Below are 24,583 nucleotides of genomic sequence, written 5' to 3' on the forward strand. Positions count from 1 at the left end.
CTAATTTGTAGCAATAGACGCTTGAAACTTTAACTCACTCCCATTTGAAACCCTAACTTGAGTTTGGAAACTCGCAGCGGCTTTGAGGCTCTTCCTGAGTGTAATTGGATTAGCCACACTTAAAACACTCGCCCTGAATTGAGTTTTTGTTGCATCACATTCTTTCACCCAAACGGAGTGCCCTTACATCAGCACGAGTATGGCACTTGCTTCCTTTTCATTAGGGTTCCTGGAAACTTTACTAGCAGCACTTTAGAGACAACGAGAGAGCAAGCGACTGTATGCGGCCAAGGAAAACGATCACGAGGAAATATGGGCTCATTATCGCACCTAGCCGGAGCTCTTTAGCTACGAGCCATTTGCAGAGGGCACACTAATGTACTTTGGACAACCCTGCCAAACACTGTGCATAAATGCTGCATGCTATACAGACGCCATTTTTTTTTTTTTGCAAGACCTCAAAACCACGGTGCGAGCTCTGCTCCGAAATGCATTTCATGCCATCTTGACACTCCATTGCACTAATTGAGAACCCCTTTAACACACTTTTCTGTTGCTGTTTGTTTCAGGTTCCGCTAGCAACTCCCATCCCTGGCAGTCGCAGTCACGTAAGTAACACTTCTTTTCTCTATGCCCCATAATGTTTTCTGCTATGTCCCATTGTTTTCCATTGTGTTCCATAGTGTCCCATAATATACCCTATTGTGTCTCATAAATAGCCCATCATGCCCCAGTATATCAGATTTTGCACTGCAGTACCCATTGACATCCCCTAATATGTCCCATTTTATTCCATAGTGTCCCATAACGGCCACTATTGTTTCTCATCATTTCCTATTTTGTCTCTTAGTGTCCCTTCATGCCCCCTTTATGTCCCATCACATTCCATTATTTCTCATTTTAGCCCACAGTGTCCCTTACATTGACCCATCAAAAAATGTAGTCTAGGAACTCCCTCTAGTGGCAGGAAAGGGCAGTGACAAGTAGCTCCCTCAGGCTGCATCAAAGACCAAAACTTGTTGTCTGCTTCAATTCAAATTGAAACTTTCAAATGCTGCCTTACACCTTGATGTTGTTGTTTGCTATTTAGTTGATAAGTGAAATGCTGTGAAAGTAAAATCTTTATTGTGTTTTCCGACCCAGCAGTACATTTTGCGCCGTACCGGCCCCAGGACATCGCCCTGAAACCGCTGCTTTTTGAGGTACCGTCCATCACGGTGGACTCTGTGTTCACTGGACGCGAGTGGCTCTTCCAGGAGATCGACGGCCACCTCAACCGGCCCGGCAGCAGCCGCGGCGTGATCGTGGTCGGCAACATCGGCTTCGGCAAGACGGCCATCATCTCCCGCCTGGTGGCGCTGAGCTGCCACGGCACACGCATGCGTCAGATCGCCTCCGACAGCCCGCAGGCCTCGCCCAAACGTAAGAAGTCCCCAAATATGATATTTAAACAGTTTTGAGATACGGAATTTTGATTGGGAATCTCTGCATTGCCACGTCCAGATGGCGAGGGGCTCCCTCTCAGCCAGCCCCAGCCCACGCATGGCACGCTGGGGGGAGGCAGCTGTCCCGGCACCCCTGAGATGAGACGGCGCCAAGAGGAGTCCATGAGGAGGCTCGCTTCTCAGGTACACGCCCCCCACCCCCCTCTCCCATGCTGTAATCCCAACAAATCAAATTTTCAAATTTGTCCTCATAATTGTCGGAGTGGTGTCGCGCGTCCCACGTGGACTGTACAACGTGTGCGGACACCGGATCCCCTGCCGCGGCGCATGCATTATGCACGTGTGTTGAAGAAAGAAAAAACAACTTAGCCAGGGAGTCTTATGAAATATTAATCCATGTAGAATGTCACTTCCCAGCCTTACTATTAGATCGTGTTAAGTCTGCATATTAATAATTGAATTTACTCGCTGTTTCACCCCCAACTTAGTTCTACTCCATTTCCCGTTCTCATTCCATTCTGGATCGAAATTTGCATTTCCTTTTTGTCTTTTTTTTCCTCCATTGTTATAGAATTTTAGTTTACTTTTTTGTGGAGAACAACTATGACTACAAACCAGAATAAATTATTATTTAACTGATAAATCCTTTATCCAATAATAATATTGATCATGGGATGAAATAATAAAACTCTATAATAACAAATAATAAAAGAGCGTCATTTGATCAAACAATGGCATTTTTAAAAGATTCAATCGTATCTTTGCAATATTTTTCAAATCGTTATCAATCAGTCCGTTTATTTATACAGCTTTTTTCATACAAAATATGCAACTCAAAGTGTTCAGTGAGTTTATCTCACTTGCAACGTTTTCATCCAAAATATTCTTGTAAATTATTCATCAGTACATGTTGCTCATTGTAAAATGTTACACCGGCTTAACGCTCAGCTCCTTACGGCTCCCGCTCGAGCCAGACGTCTCTCCGCAGACGAAAAACGATGAATTATTAACATCTGAAAATGAAAATGGAACAACTGTCTACTTTCCTGTTTTTCCACCTTTGACTCCTCTATCGCCCCCTTCAGGTGGTGGCTTACCATTACTGCCAGGCAGACAACGCCTACACTTGCCTGGTGCCCGAGTTTGTGCACAACGTGGCGGCGCTGCTGTGCCGCTCGCCTCACCTGGCGGCCTACAGGGAGCAGATGCTGCGCGAGCCGCACCTGCAAAGTGTGCTGAGCCTGCGCTCCTGCGTCCAGGACCCGCTGGCGTCCTTCAAGAGGGGTGTGCTTGAGCCCTTAGATGCTCTCTACAAAGGTAATGTCGACACGTGTTTAGATTTTGGATAGATTGCTTTCTATACATATCAAATTTTTTTGCTCTCCAGAGAGGAAGATCAACTCCGAGGAGGACCTGATCGTTCTCATCGACGGCCTGAACGAGGCCGAGTTCCACAAACCCGACTATGGAGACACCATCGTCTCCTTTCTCTGCAAGACCATCCACAAGTTCCCCCCCTGGCTCAAGCTGGTGGTCACGGTACGGACCACCTTGCAGGAGATCACCAACCCGTTGCCGTTCCACCGCATCTCACTGGACGGTCTGGAGGAAAACGACGCTATCGACCAGGACCTGCAGGGTTACATCCTGCACCGCATCCACAGCAGCCCGGAGATCCAGAACAACATCTCGCTCAACGGCAAGATGGACAACACCACCTTCGGCAAACTCAGCGGACACCTTAAGGCCCTCAGCCAGGGATCTTACCTGTACCTCAAGCTCACCTTTGACCTTATCGAGAAGGGCTACCTGGTTCTCAAGAGCTCCAGTTACAAGGTGAGCCCCCCCCCCCCCCTCTCCTCTAGCACGACCATTCCAACCCGTCCAAACCCGATACCTGATGTTCTGATCTTTCCTACCTCAGGTGGTTCCGGTCAACCTGGCCGAGGTGTACCTCCTGCAATGCAACATGCGCTTCCCCACGCAGTCCTCATTCGAGCGGGCGCTGCCGCTGCTCAACGTGGCCGTGGCTTCGCTGCACCCGCTCACCGATGAGCAGATCTACCAGGCTATCAATTCCGGCTCGCTGCAGGTACGACCGCTCTTGGGCGCTCTTGACACAAAATGTTAAACGGCAAAATGACATGGTGCTAATTTAGGGAACGCTGGACTGGGAGGACTTCCAGCAGCGTGTGGACAACCTGTCCATTTTCCTGGTGAAGAGGCGGGACGGCACCCGCATGTTCGTCCACCCGTCATTCCGGGAGTGGTTGATATGGCGGGAGGAAGGCGAGAAGACCAAGTTCCTGTGTGATCCCAGGTGAGACCGGAGGAGCCTTTGTTGTTGTTTTTGTTTGATGTGAACATTCCTTTTTTCGGTTGTCACCGTCAACATTCAATTTTTTTTCCCTGAGGAGATCCCACCTGCCAACAAAAAACAAGCCTTTTCATGCCCCGAAATTTTTTTTTCTTCCGTTTATGCATTCACAGGAGCGGCCACACCCTGCTGGCCTTCTGGTTCTCACGGCAGGAGAACAAGCTGAACCGGCAGCAGACCATCGAGCTGGGCCACCATATCCTCAAAGCACATATCTTCAAGGTACTCTTTTCTTGCGTGTGTATATTGTACATAAATAGAAACACGACTGGATCGCGCCATCTGTTCAAAGGGTCTCAGCAAGAAAGTGGGCGTGTCATCGTCCATCTTGCAAGGCCTATGGGTGTCCTACAGCACAGAGGGTCTGTCGGCAGCGCTCTCGTCACTGAGGAACCTTTACACTCCCAACATTAAGGTGAGCACGTACGCTACAAAAATGGTTGTGCTGGAGCTTCCCATCTAAAAGCTTCCCTACCATTCATGCGTGTGTGTTTACAGGTGAGTCGGTTGTTGATGCTGGGAGGGGCCAACGTCAACTACCGCACCGAGGTGCTCAACAACGCCCCCGTGCTGTGCGTCCACGCCCACCTGGGCTACATGGACATGGTTGCCCTGCTGCTGGAATTCGGCGCCTACGCCGACGCCCCCTCCGAGAGCGGCCTGACGCCGCTCGGCTACGCCGCCGCCGGGGGTCACATGGCCATTGTGACAACACTGTGTCACAAGAGAGCCAAGGTGCGTCTTATATGATTTAACCGGAGTCGAGCTTTATGTCCAGTGGGTCCGACACTCTGATATGCATCCAGGTGGACCACCTGGACAGGAACGGGCAGTGCGCGCTGGTGCACGCCGCCCTCCGGGGCCACATGGAGGTGGTGAAGTTTCTCATCCAGTGCGACTGGAGCGGCGGGTTGGCGCAGCACTCCCCGCAGACCCAGCAGCAAGCCAGCTTCAGCAAGAACCACGCCGTCCAGCAGGCCCTCGTCGCCGCCGCCAGCATGGGCTACACGGAGGTACCACTGCCGAGGGATCCGACTCATGGCTCGCCACAAAATGAAATGAAATCAATACAGTTAAATGCATTTTAACACGTTGAGTGACAATTGCATATTAAGTTCTGTTTGTCAATTCAAAACCAGATTTTTTCTCCTCAGATTGTGTCCTACCTGTTGGACCTGCCAGAGAAAGACGAGGAGGAGGTGGAGCGAGCGCAGATCAACAACTTTGACTCGCTGTGGGGTGAGACAGGTGAGTTGCATTTGTTCATACTACGACTACATCGCTGTTGGCATATTTGTCATTTTGTTCCTTGGCCTCCTCGTCCAGCCTTAACGGCTGCCTCGGGCCGTGGGAAGCTGGATGTGTGCCGCCTGCTGCTGGAGCAAGGCGCCGCCGTGGCGCAGTCCAATCGGCGAGGCATCGTGCCGCTCTTCAGCGCCGTTCGCCAGGGCCACTGGCAGGTCAGCATACTTGAGAAGGATTACCATAAGAATCAGAAGTAATCGGAATATTTCTTTGTCAGATAGTGGACCTTCTCCTGACACACGGTGCCGATGTCAACTTGGCCGACAAACAGGGCCGCACGCCTCTCATGATGGCCGCTTCGGAGGGACACCTGGGAACGGTGGAGTTTCTGCTCTCGCAAGGTCGGTGTCGTTAGATGTCCAGCACCTTATTATGTGAATTGATTCCATTTTCTTCCTTCCCAGGAGCCTCTCTGTCTCTGACGGACAAGGAGGGTCTGACGGCGCTCAGCTGGGGCTGCCTCAAGGGTCACCTGCCGGTGGTCCGATGCCTGGTCGAGAGCGGCGCCGCCACCGACCACGCCGACAAGAACGGCCGAACGCCGCTCGACCTGGCCGCTTTCTACGGCGACTCTGACGTGGTCGGTGAACTCAAAAAGTTGAAATGTCGACAAGGACTCCTTATTCACACGCATGCTCCTCTTCAGGTCCAGTTCTTGGTGGACCACGGCGCCATGATCGAACATGTGGACTACAGCGGCATGCGTCCTCTGGACCGGGCGGTGGGCTGCAGGAACACGTCGGTGGTGGTGGCCTTGCTGAAGAAAGGAGCAAAGATAGGTGAGACACATGGTCTCACTCTGTGACGCATGGCACAGCAGTCACTCAAATTGCAAGACATTTATTTTCAATGTGCCACTTGTCCTCATCAAGATATTATTTTTGGGGTCATGCTCAAAACAATCGAAAGTTACCACATTTGCACAGAATCTTCGGATCGCGTGTACATTAATGATGTAGTGTACGTCATCTCCGCTTCCCACCATGGCTGCTGCTATTTATGTTTATTTTCACCTTTCTTTGGCTTTCCTGCATGTTCATCCTTTTCTCAATTGCATTCTTTCCGCTCCTCAGGTGGTTAATAGCGCTTGTGACGTATTTCTTTTTTGTTTGAATTATTTTGCTTCTCACTGCTGCTTTTTTGTGTTTTTTTGTTTTCTCACTCCTCCACCTCCATCGCCTCTTTTTTCCTCTCTCTTGTTCCACACTCCTCCCCTCACTTTACTCCCGCCGCCACCCTCGCCTCGCCTCGCTCTCCGGTCCCAGGATGTCAGACGCTGCCCAGTCGGCCCCGAGGTAAAGCCGAGGCTGTCGACTTCCCACCCCAGCAGGCATTTTGACAGCTCTATCTCCTTTCTCTGTGTTGTCTGTGTTTCCTCCCGAGCGTCGGCGAGCCAGCTTTTAACTTTAGCTAACTAAAGTGACTAATAGGTGTACGCTTTGAGGTAGATGGTCCTAGCCGCTTCCCGGCAGCATGGATGCATGACAGCAGCCTCCGAGCGACACTGACTGCGTGGTTGTTTTGTTGTTGTTTTTATTTTTAGCAGGAAGTGCATGCACGACATTGTACCCGCCGCCGCCGAGGTCGCTCGCAGTCATCCTGACGTCACTCGACGGCCCCCAACGCCGACAACTTGTGTTTTCCTGTCGTCTTGTCGTTTCTTGTGCCTTTGTGACGTTTTGGTTGTTTGTTTGTGTGCATCGCTGATTTCCGCTACGCTTCAAATGACGCAAATAGTGCATCCAGAAAGGAAATGCATTCTACATAACAAATAGGAATGATATTTAGGGTGGTTAACCCTTTGCGGAGAAGTTGTTGTAGTTCTCCATCTCCCATTTTTTAGCTGTTTTTACTCGTTAAAATGATTTATTGTTACCGTACCCCACCCTGATATACTGGATTGGTCGTTATTTGCTTTTTGTTTGTCCTATTTTGAGACATTCACACAATCACCTTTAAATTGTATTCACTTGAACGTGCAAGACAATCCAGGAGGTGTCTGGTGGGATACGCGCATTTTTTGTTCATATGATTGATTATGTGCGTGTTTGTGTGTGTGTGTGTCGTTTTGACCTTCTCTTCCTTCTATTTCTTGCTTGATTTCCAAGTGTGCCGCCGTCCTTACTTTCTCCCCCCCCCCCCCCCTCTTGTAATGCAGGTCCAGCCACGTGGGCCATGGCCACCTCCAAACCCGACATCATGATCATCCTGCTCAGCAAGCTCATCGAGGAGGGCGACGGCTTCTACAAGGTGTGAGAACAAATTACCTTCGATTGATTAACATTGATGCATTTTTTTTTCTTTGTGAATGGTTGAAGATGTGAATTTGTTCATAGTGAATTGAGAGTATGCAGGGATCCGCCGTAAATGTGCTTTTGTGTGGTTCTCCCGACAGAAGGGGAAGGTGAAGGAGGCGGCCCAACGCTACCAATACGCCCTCAAAAAGTTCCCGCGCGAAGGCTTCAGCGAGGACCTCAAAACGTTCAGGGAACTCAAGGTTTCGCTCTTCCTCAACCTGTCCCGATGTCGCAGGAAAATGAACGTGAGTCTGCCAAATGAATGTTTCTGTTGGCTCAGAATTAAGTGTCGCTGTCTTGTTTCCAGGACTTTGGGATGGCTGAGGAATTTGCTACCAAGGCCCTTGAACTAAAGCCCAAATCTTATGAGGCCTACTACGCCAGGGCCCGGGCCAAGCGAAGTAGCAGGTACGAAGTCCGAGGGAACTGATTTTTATACATTCCCACAATTTAGACCAAATAACAGACTCAATTATGCAGTCAAATGTTCTGTTCCATTTTTAGGCAGTTTCCTGAAGCCTTGGAGGACCTGAACGAAGCCATGAAGCAGTGCCCCAACAACCGAGAGATCCAGCGGCTGCTGCAGCGCGTGGAGGAGGAGTGTCACCAGCTGAGCCAGGGGGAGCTGCTCCAGCCTCCAGACTTGGAGCTGGAGCCTCCCCCCTCCCCGCCTCCCACGCCTCCCCCAGAGGATGAAGATTGCCTCTCCATGCCTCTTCCGCCTCCCCCGGAACCCCGACTGGAGGACATGGAGCCTGTCCAAGATCTCTTTGAGGATGAGGACTACCTAGAGCAGGAGCTAGAGGCCATGTCCATGGGACTCCCCCCGCCGGAGTCCCTCAGCAATCCGTCCAGTCTGCCCATCATTCAAAGCCCCCCACTGTCCCCGACAAATGCAGACCAGATCTACCTAGGTGATGGTTCTCCTATGGGGCAGCCTTATGAGTACCACCCCACGTCCTCCTCCATGTCCTCTCCTACTCGCGGGTCTTACCAGGCCACGTCGCCCTCCCTGTCCCCGACGCATCACAACTCCCACTATCGACACAGCCCGCACACCTCCCCGGTGCACCAACCGTCTTACCGTTTCAGCCCCCCGCCCATGGGCAGCAGCGGGCAGGGGATGGACCGCCAGAGCCCGCCGCCGTCCCCTCTGCGCCGGGCTGCCCAGTACAGAGCCAGCCCGCCGGTGGACAGTGTTTGTTTGTACAGATCCCAGTCGGGCTCGCCCGTACGCTACCAGACAGAGCAGCACCCCGGGCGACCCAAATCGCCCCTGTCTAAGATGAGCAGCCAGCGCTCCTTCCAGCTCAGCTCTCAGCCCTCGTTGTCGTCCCAGCATCACCAAGCCCAAGGCCTTCGTCTGCAGCCGTCCATGGCCCAAATTGTGCGCACAAACCAGCCCAGCAGCATGATGGGCAATAGCGGCTATGGGGGCCAGATGGGCCACTCCATGGGTAGCCGTTACCAGGGCGGCTCGGTGGACGTAGACAGCCGACTGGTGTACCAGCCCTCGCTGGACGGGCGCTCTGTGTCGCAGGTGCAAGCCAGCCTCAGCTCTGGCGCCCTATGTCAGTACGGCGGCCGAGGAGGGGTCATGGAGTCGGGCCTGTTGAAGGATGAGCTACCCCAGCGCCCCTCCTCTGCCTACCGCGCCAGCAGCGGGGGTCCGGCGGGCATCCGTTACAGTCAGACGCCTCAGATCAGTCGCAGCCAGTCCGCCGCCTACTACCCCGTCTCCGAGCACGTGCTGGAGCGCGCCAATGCCATGCCGCCTTGTCAGCTGGGCTCCCCCGAGGTCCCGCATATGGTGAGACGCCCCGTCAGCGCCAACACCGCCGAGATAAAGCCGCACGTGCCGACCCCTAGGCCCCTCATCCACTCGCAGAGCGTAGGCCTCCGTTTCTCCCCCTCTAGCAACAATATCTCCACCGGCTCCACCTCAAACCTGGCACCGGGCTTCAGGCCATCCTCCTCCATCCAGCAGATGGAGATCCCCTTGCAAGCCACCTACGAACGCTCCTGCGATGACATGTCACCCATCTCTCCCTCGCAGGGCGGCGGGAGTATGTATCAGGGCGAGCCCACTCGCTCTCGGAACACCCCCTTCATGGGCGTCATAGACAAGACGGCGCGGACTCAGCAGTACCTGCACCAACCCTCTCGATCCCGCGGCATGGATCGTATGGACTCGGCCGTCAGCCCCACCTCGCCCGGCCAACTGGTCCAGCAAGGGTCCACCTACAGCCCGCCCACCTCGCTCGGAAACATCGCCTACTACAACAAGACCAACAACGCACAAAACGGACACCTGCTGGAGGACGACTACTACGCCCAGACCCCACCGCCCTCACTGGGCAAACTGGCCAACGGCTCGCGGGGCACCGGGGACATCCTGGAGCGGGTCAGCCAAGTGCCCACTTACCCGGACGTGAAGGTGGCCAGGACTCTGCCTGTGGCGCAAGCCTACCAGGACAACATGTACCGACAACTCTCCCGAGAGACCCGCACACAAGGGCCCTCCTCACCCATCAAACCAAAGAGACCGTTTGTGGAGTCCAACGTGTAACCGCCGCTCAGACGGCGACGCGCAGAAAGAAACTCTAAGCAACAGGAAAAAGGACTCATGCGAGAGGGGGCTACACACTTTTAAGGTCTTGGACTTGACTGACCGATACGCCGTGACTTCACCAACCTGAAACGCTCACATGCTTAAGTCCAGGTTCTGGACAACAACCAGTGTGCTTCTTTCAAAACCTGCACAGAGACGACGCGGACAACTCCTCGGACTGCTGGACTCGTATCTTGTGTGCTCTTAACCACGGTCGCTAGTAGACTCTTCATCGTAATACAATACTATATGTTCAATACTGTACATTGCTCGGCAGAATACAAAACAGCTCAACAGCTTAAGTACTAATAGAGAGGAAATGACCATATTTATAATTAAGTTATATATTGTACATAGAAGCCAGAGGAAGCATCGTTTGAATCGTATACCGTTCATGCTGCCTTGGTGTCCCACTGCTGGTCCAAAGAGGGACGGTCATGCTAAAACTCTTCACATAAACTCAACTTTTTTTTTTCTCTTTTTTTTTTCCTCAGACGCATGTGGTGCGTTATTTTCCGCAACATTTTACATGTTCTTCACAGACCGGGAAGTGTGGGAATGTGCCAAACAAACAGGTTGAATCGCCTTTTGAGTAAACACACTTAAAACATCGGTTAAATCAGGCCCTAGGCGGCGGCGGATTAAAGCAATTTACTAACGTTTGCCTTTGCAGAGCCTCAGAGAAGGCTTCGATGAAAAGCAAGCAAATGTGCTTTTATCCCGCCTACCTTCCGTCTGGTTTCTTTCCAACACAAAGGCTTAAAAAGGTAAGCTCCACTTTTGAGTTTGCCATTTCTTCCTTATTCAGATTGTCAAATGTAAGCGGCCACGTCAGATTGTAATAGACGATACCTAACAGAGATTAAGATTGACGAGGACGTAAAGACTTTTTTTTTCTAGCACAAGTTGTACAGGTGCGGCCTGATGAGCATTTTAAATGTTTTGCTTACGGCACGGCCACAATTAATAATCTGGCTTTGTTTGAAAGAGTGCGATTTTAATAAGCGGTACTTGACGCCATAAAAATCACCAACCAACCCCGAAATCCCAGCATAAGGGAGTTCCATTTAGTACTGATAACATCCCGCTTCATTTTTTCTGAGCTGGTGTTGCCTGTATTATACTTAGTTTCAGATGTTCTAAATTGAAGCTATCCAAGAGTGTACGGTTCAAATATATGTATTAGTTGGCTGTAAATAGTCAGATGCATGTTTTATTCTTCTCAAGCGGAAACATGTATAGCAGACTGGTGTGCTCCCCTATCATTCCCCCCCAAACCTGGTTTCTTTTATGATTAATGTATTTGCTTGCTGAGCAGAGTTCTCTTGTCTGTACACGTGAGCTTTCAGATCGCTGTGATATATTAAAAAAAAAAAAGACATAATTATTAAAAAAAAGGTTCAGCAGAATGTGTTTTTATCTCATGCGAACTGATTGTAACCTGTACAGTACAATGTATTGAGAGGAGAAAAACATATTTATAAATGGTTGCCTACTGAAACATGTTTAGTCATTTATTATCTAATTTGTTGACTTCAAAGACGACTGATATGTTTAGATGATTGCAAATACTTTATTATGTTACACCACAACAATTTAAGTGGCATCCTCGCATTATAGTTCATGTACCAGTAATATAATTGAAAGCAAAAGATAGCAAAGACATTCTTGTCGAGAAGAAAAAAGTAACAACCGTCTAGGTCCTTTTCATCTTTCGCATCTCGAAATGGACCAGTCCGGGCACCAGCATCACGATCTGCGGCACCATGGCAAACTTGACAAAAAATAGCGTGTAGTAGAGCATTGGTGGCCTCAGCGGCAACGGCGCGCTGTACACCAAGTACAGAGCCATGGACGACAGCACCAGGGACACGACCTGCGGCTTCTTGGCCAGCATCGGCCAGCCACCGGGCTTCCAGTACTGGGCCAGGCCAAGACCCAGCAGGACCCCGCAGTCCCGGGCCAGTGAGGTGAACGGGGCCACGTCGGGCCGAACCCACTCGGAGTGGCTGCACCACTTCTTTGCCAATATCAAAGACCTACAAGGTGAAAGAGATTTTATTTCTTTACGTAGCTTGTATTTAATACCTGACCCAAGAAGGGGTTTAAAGCAAAAAACAAAATAGCCACAAACTACAATACCGTATAATAATAAAAATACCGTTAAAGGATGGCATACAAAAAAGTCAAAAAGGAATGTCTTTTTAATTTACGTTTTGCATTTTCAGCAGATTTTTGGAGCATGTAAAAAAAATGTGTTGCCCACTGCTTCTCTCAAGCACTATTGAGCAAAGGCACAAATCTGACAAAGGTTGATAGGTTAATTATATACCTTGCACAAGAGCAGTTATTTGTTATGTCACTATATTCTAATGTCAGTTTTGAGCAATTGTTTTGCAATCAAAAACCAAGGCAATAAACAGGTTTTACCAGGTGGGGTCGACGCCAAGCCACTGCAGTCCGGCGTTCAATATCAGCGTTCCGAGCAGCAAGGCCACAGCGACGCTGACGAAGAAGCGGAATGGGCGCCTTTCTGGCACCCTGTGGTTCAGGTACATTCCTACAACAAGACCTTAAGGAAAAATTAGACAATGTTTGTCAGGTCAATATACATAATGCGCACATTAAATAAAGCCAGCGTAGTATTTGTTATGTCAGTTTGACACACCCCAAAAAAAAATTCTATATTAAGCAAACAGACCTGCAATGGAACCGGTTACCACCTGATGTGGAAAGTGGGCTAAGACAAACACTCTGGAGATGCCAACGACCACCAGCAATAACCCGTAGAGTACGTAAGGTATGTAGGTCACTGGTATGCTGAAATGCAAAAACAATAATACATGAGTAAAGAAATCAAGTTATGCAGATGTGAAGTTTTTTTTTTTTAACAAAACTAGCGTCGATTTTGTAAAAATGTAGGTCAACGGTTCTCACGCTAACCGCTTTATTGTGACAATTGGCACTCCTAACCTTTTTTTTTTTCTTCTTTTGGGAGTACCGTTTGTTCATTAGTTCACCTGGTAAAACCAGTTTAATCGGATTATGTTTTGTTACGGAGTTGAGCAACTCACCTGTAATTACGGCGGTACAAGAACGAGCGCAGGGAGGACGCCACCACCCACCAGACCGCCGCAGTGACCATGGCGTGTCCCGATGGACTGCCTGATGAGGGGTTACACATTCAAAAAAGGTTAAGAATCGCATGAGGAGTTACAGCACAGATGTCTTAGAAAAGGTTCTTCTCACCAGGGCCATTTTCACATGTGGAGGAGTACTGCTGAACCTTGGGCAACTTGTTGGAAAACATTTGGGATTCGCCAATCCACCAGAATGGCCTTTCACCAAAAAGCACACTAGAAATTACATTGAACAAAAAAAAAAAAAAATCATTGAGGTTTTGGGTGAGCCACAATGTAGTAAAATTCCATTGCTTAAATTGCAAGTCTTATTTTCATCCTTGTCAATTGAGAGTTGTAGTTTATTTCATTACACTGTTAATTGTTTCATATTTGTTTCACGATGCACAAAAGTGGAGATACTGGTTGATCATGTCATACTCTGGTGTAACATTTGATTGTTTTAATTGTTACTTTACAAGATTGGCATAAGTAATTAAAAATTGATTTTTAAATCAGAAAAAAAAGTATTTCTTGTCAAAGTATTTGACATAACTTCTTGTGGGCCACAACACACTGGTTGAGAATCACAATACCAATGTTGTTGTTTTTTTTAAATCTTGCTTTTGACAAAGTGTGTTCCATATATTTAAAAAATAGATAAAAATTCGACTAAAGACAAAAGAAACATTTATAAATAATACCTATTGAGCATTTTCTTTTTTTTTAAATCTAGCTTTCGACAAATATATTCCATATAGTCAAAAAATATAAAACTACTACTAAAGACAAAAGAAATATTTAAAACTAATACTTAAAAAATACCATTTGAGCATCAAGTTGAGCCATTCTGTCACCGCGGCCACCCACAACACCGCGATGCCCGTCCGCCGGCAGAAGAAGTATGCGCAGGGGAAGACGAACAGGAAGGCCGGCTTGGGGCCGCCGGCGTGGGTAATGAGCAGCCAAAGTTTCTCCAAGCCCTTCGTCCTGTGCTGGAGGCTTTCGGCCATCCATATTCCGTAGGTGTGGATGGAATCCATCACTGGTGGTTTATGTGACTATCGCGATGAATGGGGCGGTTTAAGAACGAGGCGAACGTCCGCCTCTCGTCCACTAGAGTTCGCTCTCACATGAGTGTAACACCACGTGAAACGTCACACTTTTCATCGTGTACACGAGTTACTATAACGGCGTTCATTACAAAGAACGTGTGGCGGACGAGTAGCCGTGTGACGTTATGACTTATTTCATATTTGTTTTACCGTAATGTTGCGTCGGGGGGGATGCTGGGCGGCGTGCGACGTGACTCACGACACACGCCCCGCCTACGTCATCACGTCGCGCTACGTAAGGCATGCGCTCCGGTTAGCTCGCGGAGAAGATGGCGGCTCCTGGACCGGGGGAGTATTTCAGCGTCGGGAGCCATGTCTCTTGCCTCACCTGCCTGGGCCAGCGGCTGCAAGGGGAGGTGGTCGCCTTTGACTACCAGTCCAAGATGTTGACTCTGAGTATCCTTTTGGTTTGAGAGCCAGGCGGCGTTTGGCCGGTTGCCCGGGCCCCGCTACGAGGGCCCGTCGGCTCGCCGAAATATGTCAAATAGTGCTCCGCGCTGGCGTAATTGGCGCTAGCTGGCTTCAACAACGCCTATGTGCGTTTTAAAGGCACGACTCCGGACGCTGTTGCACGCGTGTGCGTTCGTGGGAATCGGGACGCGTCGTCGGACGCGTCGTCGTGCCCGCTGCGGCCAGTAGAAGTGTTTTGAATCTGCTCATTGTGTTGCCCGTGCTCGACATGGATCACTATCTGGCATGGCAACGTCAGGCATCATGGCTGTGTGCGCAAACTGAGGCTAGCTAAGAAGCTAACGCAACCGGCTACCTGTATGTTACAATTTGACCGCGGTCGCGCATGTTTACGTGGAGGCTACGTGCAAATATGAGGCGTGTTTGGGGTCGCGGGCTCCCCGTGTGCCCCCCCCCCCCTTCCCCTCCTCGCCACAATGAGGGGCTGTGCCGCACGGCTAACATGCTAGCTAAGGCTCGGTCAAACTCCCACTTGCGTTGCCGCTGTACGAGGTTTGTTAAAGTTACCCACGTGTAGGGTTGCGCCTCTTTAAGTCAAGTCGTCTTTCCAACGAAAATGCTGACAATTGTAGCAGTTAAAAGAGACACATTGTTTAATGATAGGCCTTCTATTAGCCGCTCCATGTTGAGCCATTCTGCAGCGCCTTGTGGGTGGGTGATTCTACAAGTGGCGTGCGTCCACTGCACCCTCATCCTTGATACAGTCGTTTTAGTCTTCTAAAAATGAGTATCATTGGCATTTGCGCATCCCTGCAAAAAAGTATCCGGTTTACGTTGTGTCATTGAAAGCATCAGGTGTGTATGCAAAGTCAAACTAACCCAAGTCACTTGTGTGTATTTGAATCACCATGCCACAGACTGGTCATTCAAGGTCACAGTTGTTACATACCAACAAATACAGGCCATTTCATACTGGGTTGCACAGAAAAGACTGATCCAAAAATGTTTATCATTGGAGCCTGGAAAAAGTGTTACTTTGTCAATCGGGTGCATCCGCTGGCGCCAGTGGTACGGAAAGTATGCCCTCAAGCTAGCAAAAAAAAAAAAACCAGGAAAGAAAAAAAACTAGTTTGCAGCACTTCTTCAGGAAAAGGAGCCGGACAAATATTGTCAGATTAATAGACAACCCTTTTAGAGTTTTTGGGTAAACAAGCCCAGACATCCACTTTGATGCCTTTCTGTGCATGTTGGAGAATAGCTTGTGCACAAATAACTGAAACAGAACAATTGGACGTGTTCAAAATTTTAGAGAAGCTCAAATTAAGTTTGCCTCCTTTTGTTGCCATGCTCCTTGACCTCCCGCCTCCAGAATGTGCTTCCTCCAGCGGCAAGCCCAACCTCAGCGACGTCGTCCTGATCAACTTAGCCTACGTTTCCGAAGTGGACATCATCACTGACCGCACTGAGACTCCGCCCCCTCTAGCATCGCTGAATGTCAGCAAGGTCGGTGTGACGGCGACCAGTCATCTTACACATGACCTAATGGGGAAACAGCGGCGTGGAAAATGGATAGATGAACATTTTAGGCCTTGCATGGAAGCACTCAACATGGTTTTTAAAAGCTAACATGGTAACAACTACAATGAAGCTATTATAGTAGACGTCAATTAAAGTAGATTCCAAATCTGTGTTGTTTTTTTTACAAGGGTGTTGGAGCTAACTATGTTAATACATCCCAGTTCTTGTTTTTTTAAAATATTTTTTCCTCCTTCTCTGCAGCTTGCCAACCGAGCAAAGACAGAAAAAGAGGACAAGCTGTCCCAAGCCTATGCAATCAGCGCTGGGGTGTCTGTTGAGGGCCAGCAGCTATTCCAGACTATTCACAAAACGTAAGCACGGCTATTTCGCCCCCGTTGTTGTCCTCCATTTTGTCGGCTCAACGCTGTCATCTTTGTGTGCGCAGCATCAAAGAGTGTAAATGGCAGGAGAAGAACATAATCGTGATGGACGACGTCGTCATCTCGCCGCCTTACCAGGTGGACAACTGCAAAGGCAAAGAGGGAAGCGCTTTAAGTCATGTACGCAAAATAGTGAGTACATTTCTATCTTGAAGAAGAGTTTTTCTTGTATTGTTTACATTTGAACAGTCACAGTTCTGATTGGCTCCTTGAATGTTGTGCGAGTGACTTTGAAAACCAGTCCACTCTACTTTGGAATAAGATTTCTTTTGAATGGTAGAACTATTATCAGCCTCGCCTGAATAAAGTTGTAATAGAGTTGTTCTTCCTCTTCGGAGAATGTCTGTATGATATGACTTTTACTACCTTAAATCAGGGTTGGGCAAATGTTTGTGCTGAACAGACTACAAGCGCCTGATCTTTTTTTTTTCTTCTATAAATATGAATGCACAAAAGTCAATTAAACCAATTTTTGTGAAGTGTAAAAAAAAAAAAAAAGTAATTGTAAAAGGATTTTGCTGTTTGAAATTGCCTCTTAAATTTTTGAATGGAATAAATGACAACAATACGACACTACTGTGAATAATCAAATATGATTATACCCACCCCTGCTCTAAATACAACATAAGCATAAGTGAGACCCAGCCGGCTACCAATGCGGCGTATATTCTGTTTCATAATAATACTCCGTCTTATTTATAATTGTGTTTGTACCTGCTGCTTGAAAGCAAAGCAGAAAGTACGGCTGCATTCAGTAAACAGGGCGGTGGGTCATTGCTGGCAGCTTCTCAAAATTTCCCACGCTTTTTTTTTTTATCCTCACTTGTGACAATCCACTTCTTCCTTGGCAATTGCACCATGCTTGTGATTCCGTAAAAAAAAAAAAAAATCATAGTATACTGCATGTGGAGCCTCAAAAGTCAATACAGTGGACATCTGCTTATTGCAGGGGATAGGGGCCATTCTGCGAATCATGTCATTCATACCCACGCCTCCCCCCTCCCCTCGTGTGCTCCTGCGCAGGTGGAGAAACATTTTAGAGATGTGGAAAGTCAGAAGTCCGTGCAGCGTTCACAAGCACAGCAAACACAGAAGGACTCAACTTTATCTTCTTGAGGCGCCGCCGCGGGGAGGCCGGGCGGCGGCGGCGGGGGGGAGGGGGCTGGAGTCCCGGGGCGGGCACCGCCGCCGTTCCCGTTGCCGCCGCCAAACCGAGTCGGCATTCCTTGTCCTGAGCGCGGGCGTCCGCTACGAGGCGGTGCGCTGAGGTTCCTTCCTGGATCATGAAGACGATAAAAAGAAAAAAACTTAATGAAAAAAAAAAAAGAAAAAAGAGAGAAGAAAGATGAAATCTTAAATTAGACTTTATAAAAGAATAATTTAATCCTGAACCATAAAGCCACCATAGTTTCCTTGACTAACTTGAACCCTGCCTCCTGCTCCTCCCTCGCCTCCCGTTCTTCCTTCCTTCCTTCCCTGTCTTCGCCTTCAGTTCCATTTCAGAAGACAAAAACTAGCGCAGTCAGAAAGGCTTGTTAGCTTTATTTTCTGTCATCTTTTTTTTTGTTTGTTTCTTTTGCCCGTCTCCCATGTTCTACTGTCTGTATTTTCTGTATTTTAAAACAAAATGTGACTTGAAACGCCACACTTTAAAGGACATTTTCTAAAATAAACGTAACAAAAATTCTGACTGTATATTTCAGCCACTTTTTGAAAAGCAGAGGTTTTTTTTGTCTATTTCACTCTTTACAAGACATACTTAAATTTAAACACGATGAGAATTAGCCCACAATGGAATCGCTCAGTCTTCTCAAAATTTTTTCCTTAGGTTTTCAATATTTATTTTTCAATTTGGAGTAGCCTAAATTTATTAATCTTTGTTAGTGGGAAAGTGTGACTTACCCTACATTTAAAGTGATCTAACCTATGTGTAAATAGTGACCCAAAAAAGACTTAATTTTTAAAATTAACCAAAACAATGTAATTTGTTTTATAAATGTTATTTTCTGGACACCCATTTGAGTGTACAAACAACATCCAAATCTTTTATTTTACAAAATGAAGAGAAATCTAGTTTTAGTTGATTAATGCCTACTGAGATTTGTTAGCTTCAAATGTCACGAGTCCACACAGTGAATTTACATGATCAGGTCACTTTAATGACATAAAAATAACAATACAATTTGTAGAAAAGGACATATTTACATCCAAAGCTTGCAAAGAAAAAAAAAACTGTTAAATAATAAAAAGAGTGCTGTTTTCTGGCATCTTTCAGCATGGAGTTTCCCTTTCAGACTAATTGAAACCTGAAGACCTAAGCAGACCAAGACTTCGGGAGCAGCGTGTTAACAGTTTTAAAGTCCCACAGGCGATCTCTTAAGCGTCCGTCGCCAGGATGAGCGTAGCGCCGAAGATTCCCACGTTGTGCCCGATGAGCTTCATCTGGTTCCAGAATTCGACTTTACGCGTGCGATGCCAGTAGCCCAGGTTGCCGTCGATGAGCAGCACGATGAGCGGGAGGGCCGTGGCGAGGACCTGCGCTGCCGTGCGCACGTAGCGACCCGACAGGAAGGCTAGAGCTAGCACGCCCAATGCCGCCGCCAGCAGCGCCAGTGCCACTTCGCCGCCTGGCAGATGGTTCAAGTAGGCCAGCCGGTCCTCCTTGCTGTGCTGCAGCGAGTACACCTTCAAGCACACAAGTACCATTTGTTTCTTTTAACAGCTGCCCACTCCCGAGGAAACAACTCAAAGAAATGTCTATATTTTTTCTTTTTATGTATTGTAGGCGTCCCAAGATGAGCGTTACGAGAAACGTCTTACCATGCAGACGAGGTAGACACCCAGAAAGATTTGTCCAGTGGACTGCAGGGACCTGCTGCGTGCTTTCTGCCGGTACACCTCGCCCGCCCCGCTGGCCAGAACCAGGAAGCTCCCGATGATGGCAAGCGCGCGGGAATACATGCGTACCTGTGAAGGGGCTGGTTATTTGTCCGCTCCATTTGATGGCGTTTGACTGACAGCCGTGAAGATGCTCACCTTGAGCCAGTCGCTATAGTGAACCTGCTCGCCGATGTACGACACATAGTTGCTGACTGCCAGCTGGACGGCGGCGGCCACGGCGAACCAACGCCTCTTCACTCCGAACGACATGAAGCTGGCGCACAGCACCGCCGCCCCCATGTCCACGTACAGGTACGGCACTTGGATGTCTGGCTTCCTGTGGGCCACAAAGTAATTTTTTTTTTTTTTATCATGCCATTGATGCGTATTATTGTAATACAGAAATTGTCATATCTTGCAATTTTGGGGGGAAGCCAAAATTAAATACACTAAAGGTTGGCGTTTAATTTTATGTAAAACATTTATTTTCCTAAAATAATTTAAATCGTGTTTAAATTTTGGGGTTTTTTTGGTTATAAATTTAAATGCATCTAATATAGAAAAGTGAAAAAGCAGCTTTTTTTTTTTTTTTTTTGCATTAATGCACAGAAGCTGGCTGAGAATGGGGCTCTGCCGTAAAGACGCACGTAATTACAGGACGCCTTTAGTACCCACATTCAAACGACACACCCAAAACCACTAGTGGACCACCCTAACAAGAGACCCCGGAATCTATTTTATGCATTCCACCAGAAAATATACGTAAATCAAACTCAACTATTTCGACATTGCATCATAACGAATGCTAAGAGTTTAATTTTCGGCTAACCTAACCAAAAACGGCGACTTTTAATAACCTCCTGTTTGTCACAATTACAATATTTTTTTCTTACCTTTTGGAATCAGCTCGTTCGGCAAACAGCATCAGCATACAGAAGCAGTTCCAGAATCCAAATCGGGTCAAAATAAAGGCGCCCAACTGGCTGAGAAACCTCAACAGCTGCTTCCTACTCGGCGCCGCCATGTTGGCTGTTGACGACGATCGCGTCACATCGGACTACATCATTTCAAAATAAAAAACGATTTCGAGTTCGACAATAGGAACCTGTAGAAATAGAGTCGCCTGGCGTCTTACTTTGAAAGTGTGCGAGAAAGGCGTCTTGCTATTGGCTTAAACATTTGAGGAAGATCCTTGACGCTGCGTCACTGCCACTTAGTGGAGAATTACAGCCACGCATGTGTTTTCCTACAAAAATAATTCAGTATCATTTGTCATTTGAGACCTTGCCAAATACAAGTGGCAACATTTATTAACTCATGCAAGCTGATTTGAACAATAAGAGTTGTGAGATTTTTATAGGTATAGATAAAACATGATTCCTCATGATCTAGGATTGCTTTGCTACCTCAGGGCCTGGACTGAAGAAGAATCTAAGGTCATATGGCTGGCCAATGAAGCCCAAGTGAAAGCACAGAAGTAAATCAACAACTGAATGGCTTCAACAAAAGAAAATGATCCATTTGAAGGGGAAGTCAGTCCTGTCATCACCCTGATTGAGATGCTGCGGCCTTACGATTCCTGATTATTTAATCCAATCACGGCGGATTGGTGACATCAGGTGATCAGATGAGCCGGGATGAAGAGCCTTAGGACAGGACGAGTCAGTCAGTTGGTGCGAAGACCGTTCATGAGCTATTACTAGGATACTTTTCTCTTTGCTTGTTGGGGATCCCCGTCATTCCACAGGTACATTTTCTTAATTTTCTATTCAAATGGATGGTGTTGTAGTGGGAATGTTTGGATTGAGGATGGTTGGTTTCTCTCTTCAGCCAGGATGGCTCGGGATATGTCCGATAAGGAGATCCTGAAAATGGAATTGGAGCAGCTGAAGAAAGAAGTGAACACACCGAGGACACCAGTATGTTTTTTTATTTTATTTTGTTAGTTCAATTACACCCCTTACACTGCACCCCAAATACTCCCAATCCAATATTTGACTTCTTTTCCAGGTGGGTGCAAACTGCACAGAGACAGTCACCTTTGTGGAGGCACTGCTTCCCAACGACCCCCTCATCAAGGGCGTCCCAGACGACAAAAATCCTTACAAGGGAGACAAGGGTGGCTGTATAATCACATAGCATGCATCCAGAATTTTCTACCCATATCTGACAGAATTCCCGCAGACGCAATGTACAGCACGGTAGCAAGACAAAATATGGAAATTGTGGCCATTTGTAATTAAACGCAACTAGCTTCAAGAAAAATGAGTTGTGGCTGGTATTTTTTTAAATCTCTTGTATTACATGATGTCATTTTCTTGCTCATAACACCCAAAGACGGTTAAGTTCTTTAGTCAAACTCTTAATAGGATTTACTTGCCTGTGGCAGTGTCACAGCATCACTTCCTGCTTCTCTCTGAAGCCTCTCTTCATCCAATTAGCATTTATCCAGGTCAGGAAGCAGCTTGTGACTGGGTCAAGTATTAAAAGCAGGCAATACATCGATTCATTCAATATTTGACAGTCGTTCTTCTCAGCGCTCATGCTGCAGGGCAAAAATACTCAGCAACCATGTGAATTGATGGTGGGCTGATGTTTTCAATGGCTCTGTCGCCCTCTCGTGGTGAATGTGAGAAGCATAGGATTAAACCAATATAAATATTCACCATGATGATGGCGACAATGTGGGGCCTGAAGATTATGCGATGTTTTCAAATCACTCTGATTTATGTGGCGTGAAATTGAGTCGTCATGAGAGGCCGCTGGATGGCGCTAGTGTGCAAAATGCGGTTCACCCAGCAGGTGCAGGAGGTTATCTTCGATTGGGGACGTGACGTCAGGCATTCAGGTGAATTGAAGACCGGTGTGCACGAGAGGAGTTATCAAATACAGGGGAAGCAAGATGGCGGACGACAGTGGCATTCTCTCAGGTAAGCGGGCACACGAGCAAATGTTTGTCGTCCGTTGTCGTTTTTCACGACGCCTTTTTGCTTGTTGCAGGATTTTCGCCCAAGGAGGACGCAACAGCGTTTGAGGTTTGAGCACAGCACGTCACAAATTCACTTTCTTTTGCTTCATTCAGCACGTTGCTTGGGTACTTTGGCCGCTAGTATTTCATTTTTTTTTTTTTTTTTCATGCTAGCCAGCTCGTTTGCGTTCTTGCATTTTAAGTACTATAAAAGTTTAGTTTGAATGTTTGACAAATTATCTTACGAAGTTAACTGTGCATGCAAAATGTTTTTTCACTTCCTTGTATGAAAAAGGCCTATTGTATTGGAGTGTTTCATTTCGCCAATTGTTCATGTGATCTTTGGCAAATCATTGACGCTCCAAAGCCCTTCCGCTCCAAATAAAGCCATAATAAATGAATGGATAAATAAATTAAATTTGTAGTTGTGGTTGAGGTTGTGGCTTGTCTGGATCCAGAGCAGCTTTGTCTTGTGCCAAGACAGCGGTTGAAAGCCGGCCGGCGCATTGGAGGCTTTGGGGGAGGACTTGAATTTTTGCACATGCGAAGCCCTTTGAGACTTGACTGTGATTTTGGGCAATAGAAATGAGCTTGACTGGACTCGGTCCGTCACACCGATTGACACAACCAAATCCTTGTCGCGTTTCACCCCTTTTATGTTTCAGGTTTTGTGGAGGAAACAGCTTGGGTACCACAATGCCCAATTTTGCTATAAGAGCAGCATTGTCTTGTGCTAGGATTGCCATTGACGGCGCATTGTAACCTTTGGGGGAGGACGTCATCACGTCGATGGACACACACAAAACTTTGACGTGGGGCCGAATGTCCAATTTTGCGATATGACTTGTTGACTATTGTAACATTGTCTTTTTCTAACCTACCACTGTCGTACTAGCGTTCTTTGTTCTCCCCTCGGTTAGGGTGACGTTGGAGCGAGCCGGTCCACGAGGTGCCGGAAAATCAAACAAAACTTTGACGTGGAGCCGAATGTCCAATTTTATGATATGACTTGTTGACTATTGTAACATTTTGTCTTTTTCTAACCTACCACTGTCGTACTTGCGTTTTCTGTTCTCCCCTCGGTGTAGGGCAGCGTTGGAGCGAGCTGGTCCATGAGGTGCCGGAAACACAAACAAAAGTTTGACGTGAAGGATGTCTAATTCTGCAATCTGACTTGTTGTAACATTTTGTCTTTTTCTAACCTACCACTGTCGTACTTGTGTTCTTTGTTCTCCCCTCGGTGTAAGGCGACATTGGAGCGAGCCGGTCCCGAATGTCCAATTTTGCAATATAACTTGTAACATTTTGTCATTTTCTAACCTACCACTGTCATACTTGCGTTCTTTTTTTCCTCCCCTCGGTCTAGGGTGACCTCACGTCAGGCCCTGCGCAGATTCATCAAGTGCAGCAGTGCACAGGTGCGACCGACCGCGTGGGACCTACTCAGGTAAATGAGCACGCAAGTAAATGTTTGGCGTTTATTGCCGTTTCTCACGATGTTATTTTGCTTGTTGCAGGATTTTCGCCCTTGGGAGACGCAGTAGCGTTTGAGGTTTGAGCACCAATAAATAAAGAAATTAATAAAAAGCTAGCCATAATAAATTCCTCCCTGCCGGTTGATACATGACCAACACAAACTTGGGAAGCTTTTGCGAGCATGAATTTCTTCGGTGTCCGGTCGAAAGGGACGCATCATTTTTCGGACCCCTAAACTCAACTCGTGGACAGCAAACTTGGATCATTTGTCTAATGTGAGGTAAGTTGAGCGCAGATGAAAATGCGACAAGTCCCGCCTCAAAGCCAACACTGCACAGCCCGGCTTTCAATTGCCATCCAAACACAGAAAGAAGCTGCTCTGGATACAGAGAAGCCACAACCTCAACAACAGACCACCTCTTAAGCAAGAACAGGCAAGTCCAAGATCAGATCCCCAAACATCTACCCCCATTTCAAGGCAACCTTTTCCGGCCGGCGTACACCCAAAACCAAAGCCAACCAGAGCGAAACACTGCCCCCTCCTGGTCAAATGATCTTAACACATGTCAACGTTTGCGTGCTGCTGGAGTCTTGACTGGGTTAGGTTAGGAATTCCTCTTC

At 47.6% G+C, this 24,583-nt stretch overlaps 5 protein-coding genes across 19 annotated transcripts in view; 3 read left to right on the plus strand and 2 right to left on the minus strand.

Annotated features, from left to right (window-relative positions):
- Positions 1-11,682, plus strand: part of tanc2b (tetratricopeptide repeat, ankyrin repeat and coiled-coil containing 2b) — a 39,572-nt gene extending 27,890 nt beyond the window's left edge. For 10 of the 14 annotated variants that reach the window (XM_037279092.1, XM_037279094.1, XM_037279098.1 and 7 more), the window contains 21 exons: positions 570-608; positions 1,144-1,422; positions 1,504-1,628; positions 2,531-2,762; positions 2,833-3,281; positions 3,370-3,537; positions 3,605-3,765; positions 3,936-4,044; positions 4,115-4,237; positions 4,321-4,557; positions 4,629-4,835; positions 4,977-5,070; positions 5,149-5,282; positions 5,345-5,468; positions 5,532-5,707; positions 5,774-5,906; positions 6,393-6,422; positions 7,286-7,377; positions 7,523-7,669; positions 7,732-7,832; positions 7,929-11,682. In XM_037279092.1, coding sequence (XP_037134987.1) covers positions 570-608; positions 1,144-1,422; positions 1,504-1,628; positions 2,531-2,762; positions 2,833-3,281; positions 3,370-3,537; positions 3,605-3,765; positions 3,936-4,044; positions 4,115-4,237; positions 4,321-4,557; positions 4,629-4,835; positions 4,977-5,070; positions 5,149-5,282; positions 5,345-5,468; positions 5,532-5,707; positions 5,774-5,906; positions 6,393-6,422; positions 7,286-7,377; positions 7,523-7,669; positions 7,732-7,832; positions 7,929-9,993 — 5,225 coding nt within the window. In that variant the 3' untranslated portion in view covers positions 9,994-11,682. The remainder of the gene's footprint in view (positions 1-569; positions 609-1,143; positions 1,423-1,503; positions 1,629-2,530; positions 2,763-2,832; positions 3,282-3,369; positions 3,538-3,604; positions 3,766-3,935; positions 4,045-4,114; positions 4,238-4,320; positions 4,558-4,628; positions 4,836-4,976; positions 5,071-5,148; positions 5,283-5,344; positions 5,469-5,531; positions 5,708-5,773; positions 5,907-6,392; positions 6,423-7,285; positions 7,378-7,522; positions 7,670-7,731; positions 7,833-7,928) is intronic. The other 4 variants (XM_037279093.1, XM_037279095.1, XM_037279096.1 and 1 more) reach the window with 4 other exon arrangements.
- g6pc3 (glucose 6 phosphatase, catalytic, 3) lies at positions 11,330-14,396 on the minus strand. The gene is made up of 6 exons (XM_037279178.1): positions 13,980-14,396; positions 13,285-13,391; positions 13,110-13,200; positions 12,737-12,855; positions 12,466-12,607; positions 11,330-12,074 (listed from the first exon to the last, which is right to left on the minus strand). The coding sequence occupies exons 1-6, from the start codon at positions 14,195-14,197 to the stop codon at positions 11,732-11,734; spliced, it is 1,020 nt and encodes a 339-aa protein (XP_037135073.1). The 5' UTR covers positions 14,198-14,396; the 3' UTR covers positions 11,330-11,731.
- Positions 14,397-14,495: 99 nt separating this feature from the next.
- lsm12b (LSM12 homolog b) lies at positions 14,496-18,344 on the plus strand. The gene is made up of 5 exons (XM_037279194.1): positions 14,496-14,665; positions 16,050-16,183; positions 16,460-16,569; positions 16,644-16,770; positions 17,662-18,344. Exons 1-5 carry the CDS (start codon positions 14,539-14,541, stop codon positions 17,752-17,754), a joined length of 591 nt encoding a protein of 196 aa, XP_037135089.1. The 5' UTR covers positions 14,496-14,538; the 3' UTR covers positions 17,755-18,344.
- A 431-nt stretch (positions 18,345-18,775) lies between these two features.
- tmem101 (transmembrane protein 101) lies at positions 18,776-20,572 on the minus strand. Its single transcript, XM_037279190.1, has 4 exons — positions 20,412-20,572; positions 19,675-19,855; positions 19,459-19,605; positions 18,776-19,323 (listed from the first exon to the last, which is right to left on the minus strand). The coding sequence occupies exons 1-4, from the start codon at positions 20,540-20,542 to the stop codon at positions 19,015-19,017; spliced, it is 768 nt and encodes a 255-aa protein (XP_037135085.1). The 5' UTR covers positions 20,543-20,572; the 3' UTR covers positions 18,776-19,014.
- A 248-nt stretch (positions 20,573-20,820) lies between these two features.
- Positions 20,821-21,783, plus strand: gngt2b (guanine nucleotide binding protein (G protein), gamma transducing activity polypeptide 2b). 2 transcript variants are annotated; one of them, XM_037279202.1, is made up of 3 exons: positions 20,821-21,265; positions 21,353-21,437; positions 21,529-21,783. In XM_037279202.1, the coding sequence occupies exons 2-3, from the start codon at positions 21,354-21,356 to the stop codon at positions 21,655-21,657; spliced, it is 213 nt and encodes a 70-aa protein (XP_037135097.1). In that variant the 5' UTR covers positions 20,821-21,265; position 21,353; the 3' UTR covers positions 21,658-21,783. The 2 variants fall into 2 exon arrangements, with proteins under 2 accessions (XP_037135097.1, XP_037135096.1); XM_037279201.1 differs by having other exon boundaries at positions 20,825-21,265; positions 21,349-21,437.
- Positions 21,784-24,583: the final 2,800 nt, after the last annotated feature.

This window comes from Syngnathus acus, chromosome 19 (assembly GCF_901709675.1).
Source record: "Syngnathus acus chromosome 19, fSynAcu1.2, whole genome shotgun sequence".
Classification (NCBI taxonomy): Eukaryota; Metazoa; Chordata; class Actinopteri; order Syngnathiformes; family Syngnathidae; genus Syngnathus; species Syngnathus acus.

Excerpts from the sequence above, each read along its gene's own strand:
- g6pc3 (XM_037279178.1), bottom strand. The coding sequence starts at position 14,197 with ATGGATTCCATCCACACCTACGGAATATGGATGGCCGAAAGCCTCCAG. Across the intron at positions 13,392-13,979 it reads CTCAACTTGATGCTCAAATG|TGTGCTTTTTGGTGAAAGGC; the intron begins GTATTTTTTAAG and ends TGTAATTTCTAG. Across the intron at positions 12,075-12,465 it reads CTTGGCGTCGACCCCACCTG|GTCTTTGATATTGGCAAAGA; the intron begins GTAAAACCTGTT and ends TTCACCTTGTAG.
- lsm12b (XM_037279194.1), top strand. The coding sequence starts at position 14,539 with ATGGCGGCTCCTGGACCGGGGGAGTATTTCAGCGTCGGGAGCCATGTC. Across the intron at positions 14,666-16,049 it reads GTCCAAGATGTTGACTCTGA|AATGTGCTTCCTCCAGCGGC; the intron begins GTATCCTTTTGG and ends TCCCGCCTCCAG. Across the intron at positions 16,771-17,661 it reads TAAGTCATGTACGCAAAATA|GTGGAGAAACATTTTAGAGA; the intron begins GTGAGTACATTT and ends GCTCCTGCGCAG.
- tmem101 (XM_037279190.1), bottom strand. The coding sequence starts at position 20,542 with ATGGCGGCGCCGAGTAGGAAGCAGCTGTTGAGGTTTCTCAGCCAGTTG. Across the intron at positions 19,856-20,411 it reads GAACGAGCTGATTCCAAAAG|GAAGCCAGACATCCAAGTGC; the intron begins GTAAGAAAAAAA and ends TGTGGCCCACAG. Across the intron at positions 19,324-19,458 it reads GTGTCTACCTCGTCTGCATG|GTGTACTCGCTGCAGCACAG; the intron begins GTAAGACGTTTC and ends GTGTGCTTGAAG.
- gngt2b (XM_037279202.1), top strand. The coding sequence starts at position 21,354 with ATGGCTCGGGATATGTCCGATAAGGAGATCCTGAAAATGGAATTGGAG. Across the intron at positions 21,438-21,528 it reads TGAACACACCGAGGACACCA|GTGGGTGCAAACTGCACAGA; the intron begins GTATGTTTTTTT and ends CTTCTTTTCCAG.